General features: G+C 59.5%; 2 protein-coding genes across 2 annotated transcripts in view; one reads left to right on the top strand and one right to left on the bottom strand.

Annotated features, from left to right (window-relative positions):
• The window catches only part of CHTF18 (chromosome transmission fidelity factor 18), an 8,632-nt gene extending 1,033 nt beyond the window's left edge, over positions 1–7,599 (top strand). The window contains 19 exon segments of the mRNA XM_023746045.1: positions 185–225; positions 372–464; positions 557–609; positions 743–872; positions 1,356–1,565; positions 2,065–2,162; positions 2,401–2,524; positions 2,610–2,761; positions 2,943–3,036; positions 3,409–3,507; positions 3,584–3,714; positions 3,998–4,169; positions 5,025–5,249; positions 5,346–5,495; positions 5,594–5,724; positions 6,320–6,461; positions 6,565–6,696; positions 7,104–7,161; positions 7,235–7,599. Coding sequence (XP_023601813.1) covers positions 185–225; positions 372–464; positions 557–609; positions 743–872; positions 1,356–1,565; positions 2,065–2,162; positions 2,401–2,524; positions 2,610–2,761; positions 2,943–3,036; positions 3,409–3,507; positions 3,584–3,714; positions 3,998–4,169; positions 5,025–5,249; positions 5,346–5,495; positions 5,594–5,724; positions 6,320–6,461; positions 6,565–6,696; positions 7,104–7,161; positions 7,235–7,371 — 2,372 coding nt within the window. The 3' untranslated portion in view covers positions 7,372–7,599.
• Positions 7,600–7,914: 315 nt separating this feature from the next.
• On the bottom strand, positions 7,915–8,333 carry GNG13 (G protein subunit gamma 13). Its single transcript, XM_023746042.1, has 2 exons — positions 8,210–8,333; positions 7,915–8,028 (listed from the first exon to the last, which is right to left on the bottom strand). Exons 1-2 carry the CDS (start codon positions 8,305–8,307, stop codon positions 7,923–7,925), a joined length of 204 nt encoding a protein of 67 aa, XP_023601810.1. The 5' UTR covers positions 8,308–8,333; the 3' UTR covers positions 7,915–7,922.
• Positions 8,334–20,950: the final 12,617 nt, after the last annotated feature.

Raw genomic sequence — 20,950 nt, 5'->3', positions numbered from 1 at the left:
TGTCTAGGCTGGCCACAGCTGCCCTGTGGGGTTGGCAGGCTTGCACAGCCCCGGAAATCATGTCCACACGAGGACTCCGGGGGCTCCTCGGGAAGTTCACTGGGCTTCCAGCCATCAGTTCAGGAGGGACTCTTCCTCTCTTTCCCTTCTTCTGCCCCCTCCACTTTCTTCTCCTCCCTCCTAGAGCTGCCCCATCCCTGGTGGCTTTTGCTCCTCCAGTCCTTAGTGAGAGAGGGGACTCCTCCATCTCTAGGCCGGCTGGGGCTGGGGGATGCCACCTAGGTCTCTGAGCATTGTTGGGAGGGGGTCATGGGTAACCCCGTGACCGAGGAGGGTGTCCAGAGGTGACTGCTGCTCTCTCTCCCCCACAGAGCCCTTCCGTGGGCACCCAGTGGCGTGGCCGTGGCCGCCTGGACCTGCTGGGTGTGTCTTTCGCTTCTCTGAAGGAGCAGGTTGACAGTGAGGTGGGGCCTGCTGGGGTTCGCTGGGAGGAGAGGGGTCGCTCTGGGGCGACTGGCTGTCTGAGCCATCCTGATCCAACCCCTGTTGTGCACAGCGGCGGCAGCGATTGCTCGAAGAGGCCCAGCGGCTCTCAGAGACGCTGCACAGGTGACGTAGTGGGTCCTTTTGCTCCTGGAACCTTCAGCAGTTGTTGAACTACTGACCCCCGGCCTGAATTCTGGGCAGGGAGTGATCCCTGCTGGGGTGAAGGCTGGGCGGCTCAGGGCACAATGCTCTTCAGCCTCAGGACAGAGGAGATGGAAGAGGAGACCCCTGAGGAGGTGCCGGCTAACCGCCAAGAAGACTCCCCGCACAGCCTCTGGGTGGATGAATTTGCGCCCCGGCACTACACGGAGCTGCTCAGTGACGATGTGAGGCCTTGCACTTGCTCAAGTGTGCCTGGCTTTCTTGTTGCCAGGAGGGGGGAATTCAGGATCCAGCCAAATAACATATCACCAGCCCACAGCCCTGTTGGAATGGAAAGCAGGGCTCTGGTGTGCCTTGCTGAGTTGTAGACGGGGAAACTGAGGCAAGTACAGGGCCGGCATGCTGCTGGTCACCTCTGATGTGGGCTGCGGATCCAGAGCACCCCGTGCCTGTAGCCTTTGTTGCCTTTCCTCTCAGCAACTGATGCCCCTGGGCGGGGTGCCCCGGGGCTCCTGGAGGGGTCAGGGCCAGGGCTATGGGAATGGAGGCCCCTGTGTGAGCCTCACTCTGCTGCTCACCAGTAGGATGAGTGGGGGTCACTTGTTACTCAGCCTCAGCATCCCTGTGTGTGTCCTCGGACAGCGTGAGGGGCAGGACGGAATCCTTGGCACTGGTGGTCCTCCCAGGCAATACCTCCCTTCCCGCAGTTCACCAACCGCTGCCTCCTCAAGTGGCTGAAGCTGTGGGACCTCGTGGTGTTCGGCCGAGAGAGGCCGGCCCGGAAGCCCAGGCCCAGTGTGGAGCCGGCCCGGGTTGGCAAGGAGGCCACAGCTTCCAGCAAGTGGAAAAGCCACGACCAGGTGTTGGAGGAGATGCTCGAGGCTGAGCTGGACCTGAGCCGGCGGCCCCGGCAGAAAGTGAGCCCCACCTCTGTGCACTGCATGCATCTCTGAGCCCAGGGGTTATACTCCCTGGCTGGTGCCTTTGTACCTCGGGGGCCACAAGGCACGCACAGTGTGCCCCTCAGCGTGGCTGAGGGCATGATGACGGGAGGGGAGTCAGTGATGTGAACGGGAGTTGGTTGTTCTAATGACTTGGGTAAGGTCAGTGTCCCTCGAGGGCCCAGCACCTCCCGAAGGATGATTGTGGTGGACAGTGAGTGGTTCTGAGGGGTCAGTAACGGCTGTGGCCCTGTCAGGTCTCCCCATCACTTTATTCAGGGTTTTCTCTCTTTCTGAAGTGCTCGTTCTGAGCCATGGGCATGCTGGGGTTCTCATTGATGACGGGTGGGTGTGGGGTGATACGGACATTCCCTGGCACCACGCCTCATGGGACAGGATTATCAGCCGTGGTGGTTGGGTCAGATTCTCCCCAATGTGGTGCAGGTTGCAGCCCGTCTTTGTGTCTTGGTTGCAGGTAGCGTTGCTATGTGGACCCCCTGGGCTGGGCAAGACCACTCTGGCCCACGTGATCGCAAGGCATGCTGGGTACTGTGTGGTGGAAATGAATGCAAGGTGAGTGGAAGGGAAGGCCTGACCTCTGGGCCTCGTGTCTGTCCTCATCTGTCTGGTTGAATCTGGGACACTGGGGTCCTCGGGGCATCGCGATTTGGAGCAGTCATGTCGCAGGGTAGCCTCGAGGTGTAAGTGTAGCAGCTTGGCCCTGGGAGATCATCCTGCCAGGGACAGTGGCTGCTGCCCTGGCCGCGGCCACAGCTGCCCTGATGGCCCCTCCCCTGCTCTATGGTTACAGTGACGACCGCAGTCCTGAGGCCTTCCGCACGCACATTGAGGCGGCCACGCAGATGGAGTCGGTGCTGGGCATTGGTGGGAAGCCCAACTGCCTGGTTATCGATGAGATCGATGGGGCCCCCACGGTGGGCCTCCTGGGTGCCTGGCCAGTGGGTGGGTGGGCGGGCAATCTGGGCTGTGGCTCATTGCACCCGCTGCATGTCCCCCCAGGCTGCCATCAACGTGCTCCTCAGCATCATTGACCGCAAGGGCCCGAAGGAGGCAGAGCTGGGGGGCCGGGCCATGTTGGCGGGTGAGGGGCGGCGGCCGCGGGCAGAGGGGGGTCTCTTGATGAGGCCAGTCATCTGCATCTGTAATGACCAGTGAGTAGGGTGGGGCAGGGTTTTGAAGCTGAGGGCCTGAGGGTGCTCCACTGGGCGGGGCTTTCACAGGAGGGCAGAGGGCCCCTGGGCTGGCACATCCTAGCCCCACCTGGCCACCCAGTGGATTTGAGGCTGGGATTTGGCATGAGGGTTTCCCCCCACACCCTGTGCCCATCTGCAGGTTCGCGCCTTCTCTGCGGCAGCTGAAGCAGCAGGCTTTCCTGCTCCACTTTCCACCTATACTACCCTCCAGACTCATACAGCGGCTGCAGGAGGTCAGTGGGGGTGCGGAGGTGGGGCACAGGGCTGGGGCTGCATGGCTGACGACAGGGTGGGCGTGACTCCTGTCATGGTCTCATCTTCCCCTCCCCACCTCTCTACACCCCTCCCCTCTGCCACCCAGGGCACTACCCCCTCTGCTGTTGCCACTCCCTTCCCCCCCATCCCAGGTCCTGGGGTGAGGGTGACTGGTTCACTTTGATCTCTGGCGGTGGGTGGTCCCTAGTGGGGACCGAGATCAGTCACAGGATCTGTAGTTTTTGTCTCCTGTAGGATGAGAGCAGCTACTCACCTGTTTCTAGGGAGGAGGTGGCTACAGGGTGGAGCTCTGAGAGGGGGATGGATAGCCGTGCTCTTTCCTCCTGCAGATCTCCCTACGGCAGGGCCTGCAGGTCGACCCAGGTGCCCTAGCAGCCCTCTGTGAGAAGACAGACAATGACATCCGAGCCTGCATCAACACCCTGCAGGTGGGCGGGAGGAAGCTGGCTGTGGGGGAGTGGGACAGGGGGCAGCTACCTCTCAACCCCCACACCCTGTGTCCAGTTCCTGCACGGGCGAGGCCAGCGGGAGCTGAGTGTTCAGGCTGTGCAGACCACGCGAGTCGGCCTCAAGGACCAGCGCAAGGGGCTCTTCTCCGTGTGGCAGGAGGTCTTCCAGCTGCCCCGGGCCCAGAGGTAGAGGGGGTGGGCAGAAAGAGTGGGCGAGCCAGGCTCAGCCTGGATACCTATGGTGCCCCCAGCCCTGGACATAAACCCTGCGTGTGCAGCCCCCTCCACCCCCCACCCCCCACCCCCCGTTCTGCCAACAGAAACCCAAGGCTGCTTGGGCCCTGCTTTCAAGGCTGTGCCTCGGCCTCCCTCACTGCCGCCTCCTTGGGGCTGCCTTGAGTCGGGAGGGTGCTGCCCACAGGAATAAAGTGGGTGGGGCTCCACTCCAGCTTCAGCAACCCTTCTGCAGGCGACGTGTGGGCCAGGACCCCACTCTGCCCACCCACACGCTCCTGCTGGGCGATGGGCTCACGGGGCTGGGGCACCGGGCTGCCGAGGCACCCCTGACCATGGCTGCACAGCGGTTCTACCATATCCTGCATGTGGCTGCCTCCTCGGGCGAGCATGAGAAGGTCGTCCAGGTAACTGCACTCTCCCTGAACCTTTTTCCAGGGGGCCGTGTTGGGGGTGTTCCCTTGTCCCCAGACAATGAACAGGAGGCAGTTCAGATAGTGCCAGGCTCTAGAAGAAGCAGGTGGGATGGGAATGAGGTGGGGCAGACAGGGCATCAGAGAGGCCTCGGGAATATGAGCAGCACAGAGGCCAGAGGAGAGGCTGGTGCTAGGAGGGGGGTGGCCACCAGCATGGCAGGGGGCTGGGTGTGGGGATGGGGGTCGTTTTGATTGATGGGATCACTGGCTACCAGTTGGGAACCAATGTGAGGGGCAGTGTGGCAGCAGCTGGGGAGCCTGATTCAGTGGCAGGGGGTGGTGGGGCTTGATTCTGGACATGAGCTGTGGGAATGGGGATTAGAGAGCAGGTAGGGATTTTGGCCTGAGCAGGTGGCAGAGATGCACCCCCAACCTTGAAAGCCCGGCCTAAGCTGTCTCCCTAACAGCCTCTTTGGGTTAGTGGTTAGGGATCCGTGCAAATCCAGAAACCCATGGTTGCAGCGGGCAGAGCAAGTGCGGGAGGGGAAGGGACGTCTATATAGAAGGAGAGTGGGGGCTCTGCCTCAATTCTGGTGGACAGACTCCCTTTAGGGAGGGGTGGGGTGGGGGGTTCTTTCCTGCACATCCCAGGATCTTGGTCAAACCAGAGTGGGGGCAGCAGGTGGCCCTCCTGGCACCCCCTCAGGGCCATGTGGGCACTCACATGTGGCCACTCGGGTGCTATCCTGAGTCCCCGGACTTGGCAGGGCAGATGGGCAGTGAAGGGTCCCTTGTGCTGTGGGGGGGTCATGATGCTGGAGCGGCTCAGGGACCCACTACTCACAGGGCCTGTTTGACAACTTCCTGCGGCTGCGGCTGCGGGACTCCAGCCTGGGCACCGTGTGTACGGCCCTGGACTGGCTAGCCTTTGAGGACATGCTGGGCCAGGCCGCCCACCACAGCCAGAGCTTCCAGTTGCTGCGCTACCAGCCCTTCCTGCTTGTGGCCTTCCACTTGCTGTTCGCCTCCAGCCATGTGCCAAGGATCGCCTTCCCGAGTAGCCAGCAGGAGGTGTGCCCTGCACCCTGCCCCTCGCCCCTGTCTAGGCTGGGCCTGGGATCCTGGGGGGTCCTGGCTGACCTGGTTCTGGTTTACCCTCCACCCCAGGCCCAGAACCGGACAAGTCAGGTGCAGAACCTGATCCAGACACTGGTGTCAGGTATTGCTCCGGCCACTCGCAACCAAACAGCGCCCCAGGCCCTCGTCCTGGACACCCTCTGCCTGCTCCTGGACATCCTCGTGCCTAAGCTTCGCCCTGTGAGTGCCTCACCCAGAAGGAGGGTGCGGCTTCCGGCCGGACTGGGTTCCTGGCTGTGCTCAGTGTTCCTACCTATTACCTACCTACCTGCCCGCAGGTGAGCACGCAGCTGTACAGCACGCGTGAGAAGCTCCAGTTGAGCAGCCTTGTGGGCACCATGCTTGCCTACAGCCTAACCTACCGCCAGGAGCGCACGCCTGACGGGCAGTATGTCTACAGGCTGGAGCCGTGAGTCTATGCAGCACCTGGATTGAGGGTAGTGGGGGGCTGGGCCGGGCGTGGAAAAGCATGGCCTTGGTGAGGCTTGAGTCTCAGTTTCCCCATTTGTCAGAGGTTGGCGGGAGTGTCGGTTCTAGCTCAGCTCCTGCCCACATGTGACTGAAGTGGGCCCCCAGGTTGGGCATAGGTAGCCCCAGGACCTGAGCTTTTACTACAGAACTCTCTGCCCCAGTGTTTCCCCAGGAGCCCCACCAGGGGGTCCTCGAGCTCCCTAGGGCTGTTCCCCTGTCCTGAGATGGCTGTGGGGATGGAGCGCGGGCCCTAGGGTCCTGCTGTCCAGACAGGGCCCCAGTGTCTGGGATGCAGGTGTTTCTCTGTGCCGATGGCAAGGAGGCAGTAATGGCGGTTTCTGAGCACGAAGCCCAGCCTGAGGCCCAGCCCTGCCATGTTGTCTCATTCCCTCCCTTTGTAGCCCTAGGGAGGTCCCTGTCCTGCAGCTTTCTCGTTCTGGCATTTGGAGTCATTGTGGTGGGTGCCCTGCTACTATACTGAGCAGGTGCCTGTCTTGCCCCCCCCTCCCCCCCCTCCCCCCCGCCTCGAGCAGGAACTTGGAGGAGGTCTGCCGCTCCCCTCAACTGCCTGCCCTAAAGGAACTGACGAGAGCCGGAGGAGCTTAGTACTCGCGAGATGAAATGGAGGGGATGCGGCGGGCAGAGGCCTTGGCCCGAGATGGGGACAGCCCCCAGGTGAGCCCACCTCTGGCTTCGGGCAAAGCAGGGCCTTGTAGGGTGGATCCTGCCCTTGGAATGGCCCTGCCCAGTCAGCTCTCATCACATCCACTTCCTGCAGGTGGATGGCAGTCCCCCCAAGGCCAAGGGCCCACAGGGGGCTGCTGGGGGGAAAGGGGCACAGCCACCCACCCCACGCGGCCACGAGCAGCGGCTGGAGCGCATCCTGAAGAGAGCAGCCCTGGAGGACCAGGTTTGGGGGCTGGAAGGGGGCACGGGGGTGGGGCTGTGTTACCTTGGTACAGGCTGGTTCTGAGCTCTGAGGGACCCACCTAAAGGTCCAGTCCCTGCTGCTCAGCAAGGTCGGGTTTCACCTGGGCTCAGTCCCACTTGGGCAGGAGGGTGGGTTCTGTTGGCACCTCCTGCCCTGGCCCTGACAGGGACCAGGCAGCTGTGAGGGTGGTAAGGGGCAGAGGGGACCCTTGCTGAGTGGGTCGGTACAGGGGGAGGGGAGGGGCAGGGAGAAGTGTCTACTCCTCAGCCGTGGGCCACGGTGCAGAGGCGCCACGAGGCCCATCCTCCCGGGGAGAGTTTTCCCTCACGGCAGGGAGTGTCCCGGATGTGTCTGTCCCCCTGAATCTGACCACCCACCCTCTGCAGACCGAGAGGGATTTCTTCGGCCGTGTGGTCATCAGGAGAGCAGCAGCCCTGAGTGCAGGTGTGCGTGGGTGTGGGAGCTGTGGAGGGAGGGGCTGGGGTCGGGCAGAGGATCAACCCTGTGGCCCCCACAGAGAACACAGCCCCTGAGACTGACGCGGTCGAGCAGCGCATGGGCACTGCGGTGGGCAGGAGCGACGTCTGGTTCCGCTTCAAGGAGGGCGTCTCCAACGCTGTGCGACGCAACCTGCACATCAGGGACCTGCTGTAGCTGGGTCACACCAGACACCCCACTCCATGGATACCCCAGGTCCGTGCTGGATGCTCTGATTTACACCGGATGCCCCAGTGTTCATGACTGACACCCAGATCGACACCAGGCACCCAAGGTCATGCTGGATGTCCCCAGATCCACACTGGACCCCTTGGTGTTGCTTTCTCTGTTATTTTTTATTTGGATTTTGAGAGGACATTATTAAAGCTGGGGACAGTGACACAGGAATGGCGTAGGACTTAAGCAACAGGAGGGAGCCTAGGCAGGGCTCTCGGCTCACTGAGAACGGAAAGTCAGCGACAGAAGGGAGCCAAGGCCCAGCTGCTGTCAGCTCACTGGAAAGTCCAAGAAAAGGGGGCCTTGGGGACAGGTTCAGGGGGTTCGCCCCTGGCCATTGTTCCCCTGGTTGCGAGCCTCATGGGGCTCCTTAGAGTTTAGGAGAAGAGGGGGAAGGAAAGGCGTTCTGGGAGCACCGGGAAGTCTTTATAAAAGTCACACCTTTACCGAGTTGTCCTCTTCACAAAGGCATGCGCCTGGGGCTGGGGGTCTCACAGGATGGCACACTTGCCCTTCTCCACCCACGGGTTGTTCTTCATGAGGTCAGGGTTCAGGAAGGGGTCTTTGGGGATCCCCTCCTCGATCCACTTGAGGAGCCTGTGGGTGGGGAGATTGGGATGAGCAGGTGGGCACCTTGCCCCTCAAGTGCTGCCCAGTGTTACACATGAGGGTCTGATCATAGCTTATGCAAATGAGCACAGGATAGGGAAATGAGATGCAAATCAACAGCTGGCCCTGGGTGGGGTGAGGCTGAGGCTCTGGGGTCCTGGGGACTCACTCAGGGATGCTCTTGGATGACATCTCCCTTTTGAAGGCCAGCTGGTACTTGAGGCTCTCAACCTCCTTCTTCATCTGGGGCACGTCCCACTCCTCCATGGGGTCGGGGGCTTCGGAAGTGGCCAGCCTGGAGCTGGAGGACACGAAGAGGCGATAGAGATTCCAGCCTGCAGTAGCCCCCAGACGGTCTCTCCCACCGATGAGACCCCCACAGGAAAGGAGGGAGCCCTGTCGTTGCACAATGACAACCCACTGCCTGGGGAGGTCCCCAGGGGCTGCACCACCAGCCCCACAGGCTTCCCCAGATCCACACAGGCAGTACTGGGGTGCAGGGCCCGGGTCTGAGGCTCCACTAATGAGGTTCCATTAGACTGCCCTGTCCCCAGGGGCTAATTTGCTGCAGAGCAAACTTTCCACCCTTAGCTCTGCCTCCCCACCCAATCAAAGCCTCACCATGGCTGGGCCTCTGGGTTGGAGACGGGAGATAGCAGGACCGGCACACAGCAAAGACAGGTTCCCAAGAGCCCACACCAACCCGCCCCCCTGTGAGGCCCGCTTCCCACTCCTGGTGGCAGAGGTGTAGCCCAGACCATGCAAAGGGCAGGACCCTGCCTGTGCCTTCCCCTACTTTGCATGGACAAAGCCCCCCCTGCGGGCACGTTAATCCTGGGGCTGGAGGATTTGACTGCATTTTGCATCTCTGGCTGGGGGTTGGGGTGCTGAGGATCTTGGAGGTCAGGACTCAGAACAGCTGCTGCCCAGTGTTGCCCCTGGAACTTCACAAACATCGGCCCAGTTTCTGCTTGTGAACCAACCTGGCAAAGTCGCAGGCTGAGACCTCTCGGGAGATCCAGCGGTTGGGGGGACATGAGGGCAAGTTGCTCTGTAAGTCCCCCACCCAGTTCACTCCAGGGGCCCAGGGAGTCCCTTGTTGCCCCTACTCCCCCCGTCACTACCCCCATCACTGAGGCTGGGAACCAATGGTCTGGCTTTCTTGACTGGGAGGGTGGGCAGGGCGTCCGCAGGCTGACAGGAGTATGACCCTGTGGCCTCAGGCTGTCTTCATGGAGACAGGTGTGTGTGTGTGTGTGTGTGTGTGTGTGTGTGTGAGTGAGTGAGTGAGGCGGGTGGGTCCTGGTCCTTGTGGTGGTTGGGGAGAGTGCACAGACCGGGAGGGGGTCGTGGGGTGGTCAGCCAGGAGTGAGGATGAGAGCCTGGGGAGCAGGGTATCTGAGGGGCAGTCAAGGAGGGGGTTTGCAGGCTCCTCTCCCAGAGACCCCAATTCCAGCACCCCAACCCCCACAGCAGGCTCTCATGCAGACAGACATGTGGGCATCCCTGTCGGGGGACTGCAGTGGCCCTGTCCACAGCCCCCTCCTCCGTCTGGCCCTGCCTGTGTGAAGCCGCTGCTGAGCCTGGCCTCAGTCCCACGCACTGTGCCCACCCCACAGCCCGCCCCGCCCCCAACAGTGCTTGGTGGGCACTGGGGGGCGGCGAGTGTCGCTCACGGGGGGACCTGGCTCCCCTTCCTGTAAGCTGCTCTGCCCCACCCGCCTGAGCACAGGGGTCCTCCCCACCAGGCCTGGTCCCTTGGGACACTCAGGCGGCTGTCCTCCCCTGGAAGACAGACAGGCAGGGGCGCCTCGTCTCTGGTTGGGTCTGTCCAGGTCAGGGACCTGGGCAAGTCTCAGAACCCTGGGCTTCAGTTCCCTGCTCAGCCTCAGGGACCAGTTCATCAGACTTACCTTGGGCGGTGATGGTGAGGGAGAAATGATGACAAAGTGACTGTGAAGACTAAGTGATGGGCGAGTGAGCCTGGCACAGGCAGAGCCCAGCAGGTGCCCGCCCACTCCTGCCACCTGGGGCCAGGCTCTGGCACCGCCCCTACCCTCCACCCGCCCTCCTCAGGGCTGAGCTGACCCTGGGGACTCGGCCTAGCCTGGCCAGCCTCCAGGGGTGGCAGATGCATTTCCAGGTCAGCTCTGGCCCTGGGTGATGCAGTCCTGTCCTGCCTTTCAATCTTCAGGGCAGACGCCATCAGGGCCAAGACTGCACCCCCTTCTCTGACAATGCCCTGGGTGTGCACTCTCAGGGAGGTTGTGTCCCCGGGGTCATTGGGCGATGCAGGCGCCAGGCCGTATCCTGGGTGTGCCCCCAGGTGGCAGGGCCCAGCTCCCTAACCAAGGTCTTTAAGGAGGCCAGAGCCCAAGGCTCCCAGGCCCTTAGCAGGAGCTCCTGTGGCCAGATCCCCTGCGGCTGGCCACTCTGGCTCCCCCTCACCTCCCTGCCCCCCGCCCCCGGAAGGCAGGACGTGGTGCCCCCTGCCCCTTTAGATACCTGGTCCTTTCTGTTGTGATTCTGTAAAAGGGGTCAGTGATGCCTCGGCCCCTGGAGCAGGCACATGATGACAGCTCAGGCGGCACTCTGGAACTGGGGCAAATCAGGGAAATTAGGGATTATTTTTATTATGGATTTGGGGATATGGGGAGCTTAGAGCAAGGGCATCTGTGTTCTCAGGGCAGATGGCTACAGTGCTGGCCTCAGTGCTGGCCTCTCTGCCCCCACCCCTCCCCCACCTCCTCACCCCCCAGGGCCTGTGCTCATCTGCCTGCCAGGCCCCTCAGGTGCCCTGACTGGGCTGCCAGGGGCGGGGGCCCTGCTCACACTGGTGGGAGGCTCAGGGCAGGGGTCCTGGTCGGCCCCCAAAGACTGGCTCAAGGTTGGGACTGAGACCCAGGCTGGCCATCCCCACTACCCAGTCATGCCTTCCCCTCAGAGGGCATGGGTAGAACCGGGCACCCAGGACAGGCTCTGGCCCGACGGCCCCAAGAATCTCCCGAGAGAAGCCCTGGTGTGGCCTGGCTAGGTGTGGGCCCGTGGTCGGCTCCAGGAGCTGCTGCAGGTGCTGTTTGAAGTCCTCCGCAGTGGAGTCAAAGCTCAATGTGGTCACAGCTGAAATCCACTAAGAAGCACCGGCAGGGCTCAGGCCCAAACCGGAGCTCACCTGGGCGTCCTCGGCCCACGTGGCCGGCCTGTAGGCGGGAGCCTGTGGGCACAGGTTCCGAGCTCCCCCAGTGCGGTGCGGAAGGTCTCTGGGCGGCTGTGGGGACACTCGGGGCTCAGACTCGGTCACTGTGCTGCCTCAGCCAGGCCCGTAGGATGAAGGCCACAGCTGCGCTCGGTGGCCAAGCTGAAGAGCGTCTGCTGTGTGAGCCCGTGAAGCCACCCCTTGGTGAGAGTGGGGGAACCTGTGACTCCTATTTTTCACCTTCCTGGGTCCCAAACTTGTCCAGTGTCCTCCTGGGGGGGACGGCAGGTCCAGGACGCTCAGAGGCCCCACGGAGTCACGGTGGGAGGGGACACTCGAGAGGCAGTGGCAGCGTGCCCTCCAGAGTGGGCCCCAGGGGACCAACACCTTTCTGAAATTAGCTGCACTAACCAGGCTGCTGGTGCGAGCCCACAGAGCTCCTCCCTGGCCTAGAAACTGCTGCCCGAGCCCCGCGCCTGCAGGGGCCCCTCATGGGACCGTGATTCAGGCCAGGCCACCCAGGGGACGTGCAGGCGTAGGGGGCAGGGGCGGCGAGACTGGCGGTGATGCTGTCAGTGTTCGGAAGAATAAAAAATGGTGTGTGGGTCGCTCTGACACCTTCCTGGTAGGGTCTCCGAGGAGGGCTCAGAGACGAAGGGGAGAAAGTGCCCAAACAGACAGGACCACGGATGGGTGCTGTCCCTGCCTGCTCCCAGTGTGGCTCCGACCTTTGGCCTGTCCCTCACCAGGTCACCTCTGAGCTACCCAGTGCCACCCCCGGCTGCTGTCAGCTCCAGCTCCATGTGGGGGGACAGTGCCACTGGCTTCTCCAGAGACTGAGACTCCTCCGCATGGCTCCCCACTGAGGGCAGGCAGCCGGGGCAGAGGTGGGCAGAGGTGAGGAGCCGTCAGCAAGAGCGCCACCTCACCTGGTTAAACAGCTCATGAAAACCTATGGACAGTTTCTACATTATCTTTGGAAGTTTGAAAATGATTTGCAAAAATAATTTAAGCTCTTAGACCCACAAGTGCAGGACTCCTGTTCTCTGCCAGGGGCCAGGGGTCTCTATGGGGACCATGGACTGGCACCCCCACCCCAGCCTAGGCCTGGGTTCAGTGTGGGGCTCCCTCCGCCTGCCTGGACCCTGTCTGCTGCCTTCCTGGGTGCAGAACTTGGTCTCAGAGGCAGACACTAGGTTTACAGGAATCTGGACATCATCCCCCCCATCTCCCCCCCCCCCCACTTAAATCTCCCAGGGGTGGGTCTGTCTGACAGAGGAGGGAATGAAGTTGACCAGTGTCCAAAAGGCACTGTCCTGATTGGCCAGAATGGAGCCACTCTGACTGGTAGGTGAAGAAGCTGATTGGGTGGGGTAGGGAAATACAGCTATACAGCTCTGATGGATGGGGAAGGCCTCCATCCTATTGGTTGAGGTGGGATTCCAGGGACTCCTTTATAAGGGCTGGCTCAGATGGAGAACTGCAGGGCAGGCGGGCGGTTCAGGGCGGGCTTCTCCCTGCCCTGCCGTTTGCATGTTTGCACGAGAGGCTCCTGTGTAGAAATGGCTGCTAGGCTCCATTTAAAACAATGTGAGCCCAGCCGGCCGTGGGAGCCCTTTTTAGTGGGTATCTTCTTTCTCCCGTTATTGTCAACACCACCCTCTACAAGTGTAAAAACCAGCTCAGAGGCCGAACTACAACAGGCCCAGCCCCGCTCCAGCCAGAGGAGATTTAGAAAAAAGAGGGGCCAATGCTGGAGAAGTGGGAGGCAAAGGGTCTGTGTGGCTCCGCCCACGCTGCAAATTTTGGCAAATGACCTTTGAGGGGGCCAGACACTCCCACTAGTGGCCTTGGTGGGCAAGTTGGGCTGTGAGACTCCGCATAAAACAGGGCTGTGTTGGAGAAAGGTGACGAGAAAGGTGACAGAGCTGGGCAAGGCCACACCCAGCTCTCCTGCCCAGGTGTCCCCACCCCAGGCCTCCTCACCCAGGTGTCCCCACCCCAGGCCTCCTCACCCAGGTGTCCCCACCCCAGGCCTCCTCACCCAGGTGTCCCCACCCCAGGCCTCCTCACCCAGGTGTCCCCACCCCAGGCCTCCTCACTCGGATCCCCTCACCCCAAATCTCACCCCATGTTGCCTCTCCAGCGGCAAAGCCATGAACACTGTTCTCCTAAAGGAGTGTTCTAGAAACCTAAGCGAGCTACGTAGTTATTGCTCACAATTTTTGGAAGGGCTGCCTCAGAGACATCAGGCACTCAGTGCACAATTCCAGGCTGGACAGGTGGGTGGCAGAAGGCAAAGCTTGTCTTCCAACATGACACCATCCAAGGATCCAGGCGATGTCCCTGAGGGTCCGAGGAGGCGGGTGTGGGGGCAGGTGTGCGGGCACGCGGGGAGGGGCGGCTTGGAGACAGAATGGCCTAGTCAGGCACAAGAAAGGGAGCTGAGGCATTTGCACCCTGTGAAGCCCGGTCTCCCCGACCCACGTCCCATCCTGCCCCACCACCATCTGCCACGGTGTCGCTGGTGATCTGGCCCACGGGGGACCCTGGGCCATGTCTGCACGCATCTCTCAGAGCCTCTCATGACGGAGGTGCTACTGTGTCCAGTGGGTGGAGGCTGGGCTGCTGTCCCCACCTGTCGGCGTGCCTTCCTTCCCTCCTTGAGCCTCCGGCCCAGCCCTGTGCGAGGCAGGGGTGTGCACGCCCCATCTTCTGGGGGTTCCTGTGTAACAGGCAGATGCGCCAACAGCAGTGCAGGGTGGAAAATGCTCTCCCCAATGTCTGGAGGAGCCCGAGCAAGGCCTCGGGCCTAGGGGTGCGGGGCTGGATCTTGGAGGAGGGTCCCAGCAGCCCTGTCAGGACGGCATTTGGGTTCACCTGTACCCCAAAGGCACTTCTTGAGAACTTTCTATGGGCACTCATTTACTTTGGGGAAAACAGAAGCCGGGAGGTGGTATGATGGATGCTGTCTGCCCTCAACTGGTGCCCCAGGCCTGCTCTGGCCTCTAGGTGGCGCCGCAGGCCCACACGGCGCGGCTCCGGCTCCGGGTTGGAAGGGCTGCAGCCATTGGCGGTGAAATTCCGGGCCCTTCACTCTCCTACACATTTCAAGCTTCTGTGATGCGGTGACATCTCGGGGCACTTACTGTGTTAGGAATGAAAATGGAGAAACCTGTTACATTTCCACTTTTCACTTAAAGCCAGAATCAGAAGTTCACTCCATGTGAACATCACATTTTAACACAAACAGCCATCTTTTCCCTTAGCCAATGTCGAGGCATCATTTGCCGGGTGTAGGCCTCTTACAGGAAGGGCTGCCTTCCGCGCTCTGTTCTGCCTTCAGTCTGTCACTACGCTGCCCGCTGCCCGCTGCCTGGGAGCAGGGACGCTGTCAGAAGGAGGGGCGTGCAGCCTCTGAAGACCATGGCGGCCCCCAGACCTCCCCTCCCAGACCCAGCGGGCCATCTCAAGCCCTTTTTTGTGGTTCTGTCCACACTGATTGGATGCTCTTTGCTGAAGACATGGAGGGTCAGATGTAAAGTATTTCCTATAATTTTGTGGGGGAAAGAGCTTGCGGAAACGGGATTTGTAATCAAGGTTACATCCCGAAGCTGCCCGTCAGTCTGCTGAGGCCCAGGTTGTTCGGGATTCCCAGCAAACACTGGAGGAACCCCGGAGGCTCGCGGCTGAGCTGGGTTGACCTGGGAGCTGCCCTCAAGTCCTGCAAGGAGTCCAGGGCAGGGCCGCAGAGTGTCTGTGAGAGGGACTTGGCGGACCAGTCGCCAAGGTCTTGGCCTTTTACCTGTAGGGGTCTGTGGAGAGGCCTCGCTGGTATGAGTATGGGGAATCTTACTGCTTTTTAAAAATGATTAGTAGACTTATTTTTTAGAGAAGTTTTAGGTTTGTAGGAAAACTGAACAGCGAGGACAGTTTCCCCTAATTCCCTGCCCTGCTAACCGTGTGCTCTCGGCGGTACATTTGTCCAGGCGGCGGTACATTCGTCACAACGAATGACCTGGCGCTTGATCCCGATCTCTTTAGTTTTCACCCAGTGTCCTCTTCTGTCCCAGGACCCACATGGTGTTTGGCCCTCCCGTCTCCTCCGGGCGGGGGCCATGTCCCTCGGCCTTGCCTGTTCTGGGGTGAGCTGGCCAGGGTGTCTGCAGGATTCCCCTTAGTTGGGTTTGTCAGGTGTTTTTCTCCAGGTCAGTTGGGGGGATGGTGACTGCTTCTTGGACCATGACCTTTCTGTAGGTCCTGCTTCCCTCCCCTGAGAGGGACTGGGGCTGGGGAGGGGGCAGTGGTCCTTTCTGTCCTCGAGAGGAGAGGGAGAGAGCGGAGGAGCCAGTGCAGGGCCAGCAGCCCCGGCTGGGGGAGCAGGTGGTGACACAGAAGCAGCAACGACAAAGTAATGGGAGGGAAATGGGCCCGACGTCCTCAGCCCCTGGTGGGAGCCCTGGTGGCAGAGCCTCGTGAGCGGACCTGGCTAGAAGCCCCTGGTGGGAGCACCTGGCAGGGAGCACCTGGAGGGGAGCTCTGTAGCCCCTGCCAGCCTGGGGCCTCATCTCTGGGGGAGCAGAGGCTCTGTTTCGGCAAGGACTGTCCAGGCCCTGCGGCCAGGGCTCAGCCCTCAGTCCCCCAGGATCCAGTGGGCACCCCGCCAGCCGCCATCTCCCACTGGGCTTGCTCTTCGGCTGAGCTCATGTGAATGTGCATTCAGGCCCCTGTCTCCCCAGAATCCTTTGGCTTTTCTAGGGGTTTCACTCTTGCTGTGGGCGTTTCTCAGGGCCTCGAGGTGCGGCTTTCACCTGCTTGACCTCTCAGGACCCAGGTGAGGGTGCGCAGGGAGACTGGCTCCTGCGGGGCCGGCTCGGCAGGAGCAGGAGGGGGGAGGGAGGGTGTAGTGCGGGGACCAGTGACACTCTGGGCTGAGTGGCTTGAGTTGGACCTGGAGGTGGGGGAGGTGCTGGGAGACCTGACACTTTTGGAACCCACTTCCCGGCCAGCCTCTTTCCCTGCTTAGCACTTGGCGGGGAGCAGCCTGGAACCCCCTGGCCACCTGGGCCTGACATCTCGCTGCTGCTGCTGCTGCTGCAGCTGGTTTGTGAAAAGCTGTTTTATTCCCAGAAAAAGTGCGTTTGGTTCCACTGCCGCCGACATATCTTTAGCCGAGTGACAGTGGAGGTTCCTGGCTTTTAATAGATGTTCCTAACGAGTCTCTGTTTCCTGTTGTCCCTCAGACAGGGGCTGACGATGGCTTTACGGCCCCGTCTGCAGGACCTACAGCCGAGGCGCCTTCGCGGGCCTGGTGGGCTGTGAGCACAGCGGTTCTCGCTGCGTTTGGTGAGAGCGTGTCTTGACCCTTCATTTCTGTCAAGTGACAGCCTGTTCCAGACTCCGCCCTCCTGCGCCCCGAGCCCCATGGCCTCCCCAGCGGAGGTTTCCTGAACACTGAGAGCAGAAACAGAGCCCTGCTCCCCAGGAATCGAACTTTTGTGGTTTGTCTTCAGAAAAGCAAACCAAACGTTGAGTGGGGGTCTTGTGGATTGCTTCATCTATGGACGAATAGCCAGATCTTCCCATCTCACCCCCCCACTCCTTTCTTCCTCCCCGTGGGGGCGGGAGCTTTACTGCCCGAGAGCTCTGCCCGGGGCTCTGAGCTCCAGTGTAAGACACGGGGGTGGGGGTGGGGAGAGGAGTAAGAGGCAGGAAGCAGGATGCCCCTGCTCACCACGCACCCGTGCACCCCCTGTGCCTGGGAGTGGGGCTCACAAACGGTCTGGTGTTTCAGGGATGGGCCTGCATTGTTCGGGAGCAGGGGTGGGGGTGGGGGTGGGGGGATTTATTGACCTTCTTCCAAGTGGAAGAACTCCGGTGTGTCAGGACAGAAATAGTGACTCTTGTTAGTGTCACGATAATTTGTCAGGTTCCCTAAACACAACCAGGGTTTCACTGAGCGAACCAAGCCCTGGCCGGGTGGCTCAGTTGGTTGGAGCGTTGTCCAGTGCACCAAAAGGTTGTGGGTTCGAGCCCCGGTTGAACAGGTTTCTGAATCTTGGGTAGCTCCTTGGAAATCAGGCTGGCTTTTCAGGGAGAGACACTTTAGATTTAAAATGCAAAAGTGTTTGCCCCAGCTGGTTTGGCTCGGTGGATAGAGCGTCGGCCTGTGGACTGAAAGGTCCCAGGTTTGATTCCAGTCAAGGGCACATGCCCGGGTTGCGGGCTCGGTCCCCAGTAGGGGGCGTGCAGGAGGCGGCCGATTAATGATTCTCTCTCATCAATGATGTTACTGTCTCTCTTTCTTCCTTCCTCTCCGAAATCAATAAAAATATATTTAAAAAAATAAAATGCAAAGTGTTTGACGCGGCTCTTTAACATCTAGCCTGCGAGAGGGCATCTGTTGAGAATTACGTGGGCCCTGCTTTTGTGGTCATGAGTCCAAAATGGCCTGTTTAACCCCGGGCAGAAAATTAAAGCAACAGTGAGCCCGCCGTGTGGGGATCAGACGTAGTGTCTCGACCTTGAAACGGGCGAAGGCGTCTTTTGCTTTTGCCATTTGCCTCTGTTTTGTGTACTGGTGACGTCTGGTGTCGCTCCATCGCCTGGCGCAGGCCGTGACCTCCCTCCCTCCGCATGAGGGCCCACGTTGGTTCTTAAACCCTCCCCAGGGTTTAAGCTTGTGGTGGGCTTGCGTTCTGACGGGTGGGAAGCCCTGGCTGGCGCTGTTTTACCGGCTCGAGGTCTCGACCTGGCCGCCGGGTCCTTCCTTACGCTCTGTGATGACTGGGACCCTTTTCTCAGAAAATAAAACGTCCTGGACAATAATGTCCTTTGATCAAATGATCTTAACAAGGGGGTGCCCAAGAGAACGTGAAAAGGCTGAGGTCGCCCCTCCCACCGGTTTTCAAACATCCACCAAAGGTTGGTGCCCTCAGGCAGCAGCCGTCCTCCAGGGGTGGGCTGTGTGGGGGCCCTGTGAGCCTCCCACTGAACCCTGAGGTCCCCCCACATCCGGACCCTGGAGGGGCCGCCCAGAGCCTGTGCTTTTCAGGGGCTCAAGGAAGACGAGTGGAAACAACGAAAAGACCAGCACCCCAGTTAGAAACTTCACCAAGGACTTGAACAGACACTTCCCTGGAGAAGATAGACAGATGGCCAACAAGCACCTGAAAAGACCCTCAGCAGCTGCCCTGGCTGGTTTGGCTCAGTGGATAGAGCGTCAGCCTTCAGACTGAGGGGTCCCAGGTTCGATTCCGGTCAAGGGCACATGCCCAGGTTGTGGGCTTGGTCCCCGGTGTGGGGTGTGCAGGAGGCAGCTGATCAGTGATTCTCTCTCATCATTGATGTTTCTATCTCTCTCCCTCTCCCTTCCTCTCTGAAATCAATAAAAATATATTAAAAAAAAGACACTCAGCAAATGCAAATCAAGACCATCACAAGATACCACTTCACAGCCACTGTGGTGATTGTAACACAACAGGCAACATCACAAGTGCTGGTGAGGACACGGAGAAGTGAACCCCCGTGTGGGAATGCGAAACAGAGCTGCTTCGGTGGAACACAGTCTGGCAGCTCCTAAGGAAGTTAAACAGGGACTTACCATATGATCCAGCAATTCCGCGTGGAGGTGTGCACCCGAGAGGATTGAAAACAGGGGCTTGAACAGGTACTTGGGTGCCCCTGTTCATTTCAGCATTGTTGGCAGCTGCTAAAGGCAGACACAGCCCAAGTGTCTCTAGATGGAGGAATGGATGAGCAGGATGTGGAATATTATTCAGCGGGGAAAGAATGAAGCACTGACATGCTACGATGTGGACGGACCTTGAAAACATTAAGTGAAAGAATCCAGACACAAAGGGCCAATATTTGTCTGAGTCCACTTATATGAAATGTCCAGAACAGGCCACTCCATCGAGATGAAAGTATGCTAGTGGTTCCCAGAGGCTGGGGGAGGGGAATGGAGTGGCTGCTAATGGGCTAATGGGTGGAAATGTTTGGAACTAGGTAGAAGTGGTGGTTGGATAGACGTATTCACACATCAGAGAGGAGCAAGCCTCCTTCCCCATCTTCGAGTGAGGATGCTGACGGTGGTGTCACAGTGACAGTGTATGGCTTTGAGGGGCCAAGCCAAGAATTTGCCTCTCTGTCCCCCCTTCCCACCTGGCTCCTCGGACTGAGGGTTATAAACTGGGGTTTTGGAGGAGACCCCCTCCTCCCCAGGCCAGGAGGATGCCGGGAGACGTAACTGTGAGCGCATCTTGGCCTGTTTTTCAGGGATGTTTCTTGCGACGACAAGGAGCCCCGAGGCCAGAGCCATGCTGCAACCTCATGGCGGCACACACAGCCCTGCTCTCGGCAGGTTCGGCTGGAGTGAGCTCTGCGAGGCTGCAGACATCTTCCCGGCAGAATCCCCGGGGAATTCTACATTTCAGTCACACGCTCTACATTTTCATTAAGAGCTTTCACCCGGAGAAAATGATGGATTCGATTTTCTTGTTGGAAAGGAGCCAGATAACATTAGATGCCTCTCAGGCCCCGCCGCCCACCCCGCCTGCTCTGCTCTCCTCTGCAGCCTCACGTCTCTCTCCGCTCCCGGCACAGGCGGCACAGGCGCCGGCGCTGTTTATGCACTGCAGGCCGCGATGTGCTCCTGCCTCCGCTGAGCCTCTGCTCTGATTGCACGTGTGACTTCGCTCCCACTTTCAAGTCAGGACAGCTTTGGGCCTCGGGCTCTGCGTCTGGGTGTGTGGTTTTCTGTTCTTCCCAGAGCTTGTTAGGATTTGCGGCTGTAAGCTGGTAGAACAAAAGACATGAATCTGTCCCTTCTGGTGTCTCCCAAGTTCTCACTCTTCTTCGCAGAGTTAACGGGCTGTCCTTTGCATCTAGATAAGAATTAAGTTTGTCTCCAACCAGCCACATTTTAGCAAAGCCTGGTTTTGATAGGCGGCTGTCTCCTGCCACTGTGCATGGATGCTGAATTTTAAAACAGTTGTTACTTCTTCTTCTTCTCCTTTTTTTTTGCAAACAATAAAGTCCTATTTTTTAATTTTTAATTTATTATTATTTTAAAATTTAGATTCTTTGTTTAAAGTATTACATATGTCTCCTCCCATCCTCCCCCCATTGACCTCTCCCAGCCACCCCCACCCCCCAGCACATGCCCTACTGTCTGTGTCCATTGGTTATGCTCATATGGAGGCATACAAGTCCTGTGGTTGATCTCTTACCCCTTCCCTCTCACCCCCCCCACCCCCCCGCCCTGGCCTTCCCTCCGAGGTTGGATGGTCTATTCGATGCTTCTCTGTCTCTGGATCTATTTTTGTTCATCGGTTTACGTTGTTCATTATATTCCACAAATGAGTGAGATCATGTGATATTTATCTTTCTACCACTGGTTTATTTCGCTTAGCATAATGCTCTCCAGGTCCATCCATGCTGTGTGAATGGTAAGAATCCCTTCTTTTTTACCCGCAGCGTAGTATTCCATTGTGTAGATGTACCACAGTTTTCTAATCCACTCATCTGCTCATGGGGCACTTAGGCTGTTTCCAAATCTTAGCTATGGTAAATTGTGCTGCTATGAACCTAGGGGTGCATATATGAGATATCTGATTTCTAGGGATATAGTCCTAGGAGTGGGATCACTGGGTCAAATGGGAGTTCCATTTTTCCCTTTCTTTCATTCTCCATACTGTTCTCCACAGTGGCTGC

The sequence above is a fragment of the Myotis lucifugus genome, unplaced genomic scaffold (genome assembly GCF_000147115.1).
Source record: "Myotis lucifugus unplaced genomic scaffold, Myoluc2.0 scaffold_622, whole genome shotgun sequence".
NCBI lineage: Eukaryota > Metazoa > Chordata > Mammalia > Chiroptera > Vespertilionidae > Myotis > Myotis lucifugus.
The sequence above is the reverse complement of the archived record's forward strand: the minus strand, read 5'-3'. Positions and strand labels throughout refer to the sequence as shown.

Excerpts from the sequence above, each read along its gene's own strand:
- GNG13 (XM_023746042.1), bottom strand. The coding sequence starts at position 8,307 with ATGGAGGAGTGGGACGTGCCCCAGATGAAGAAGGAGGTTGAGAGCCTC. Across the intron at positions 8,029-8,209 it reads TCATCCAAGAGCATCCCTGA|GCTCCTCAAGTGGATCGAGG; the intron begins GTGAGTCCCCAG and ends CCCCACCCACAG.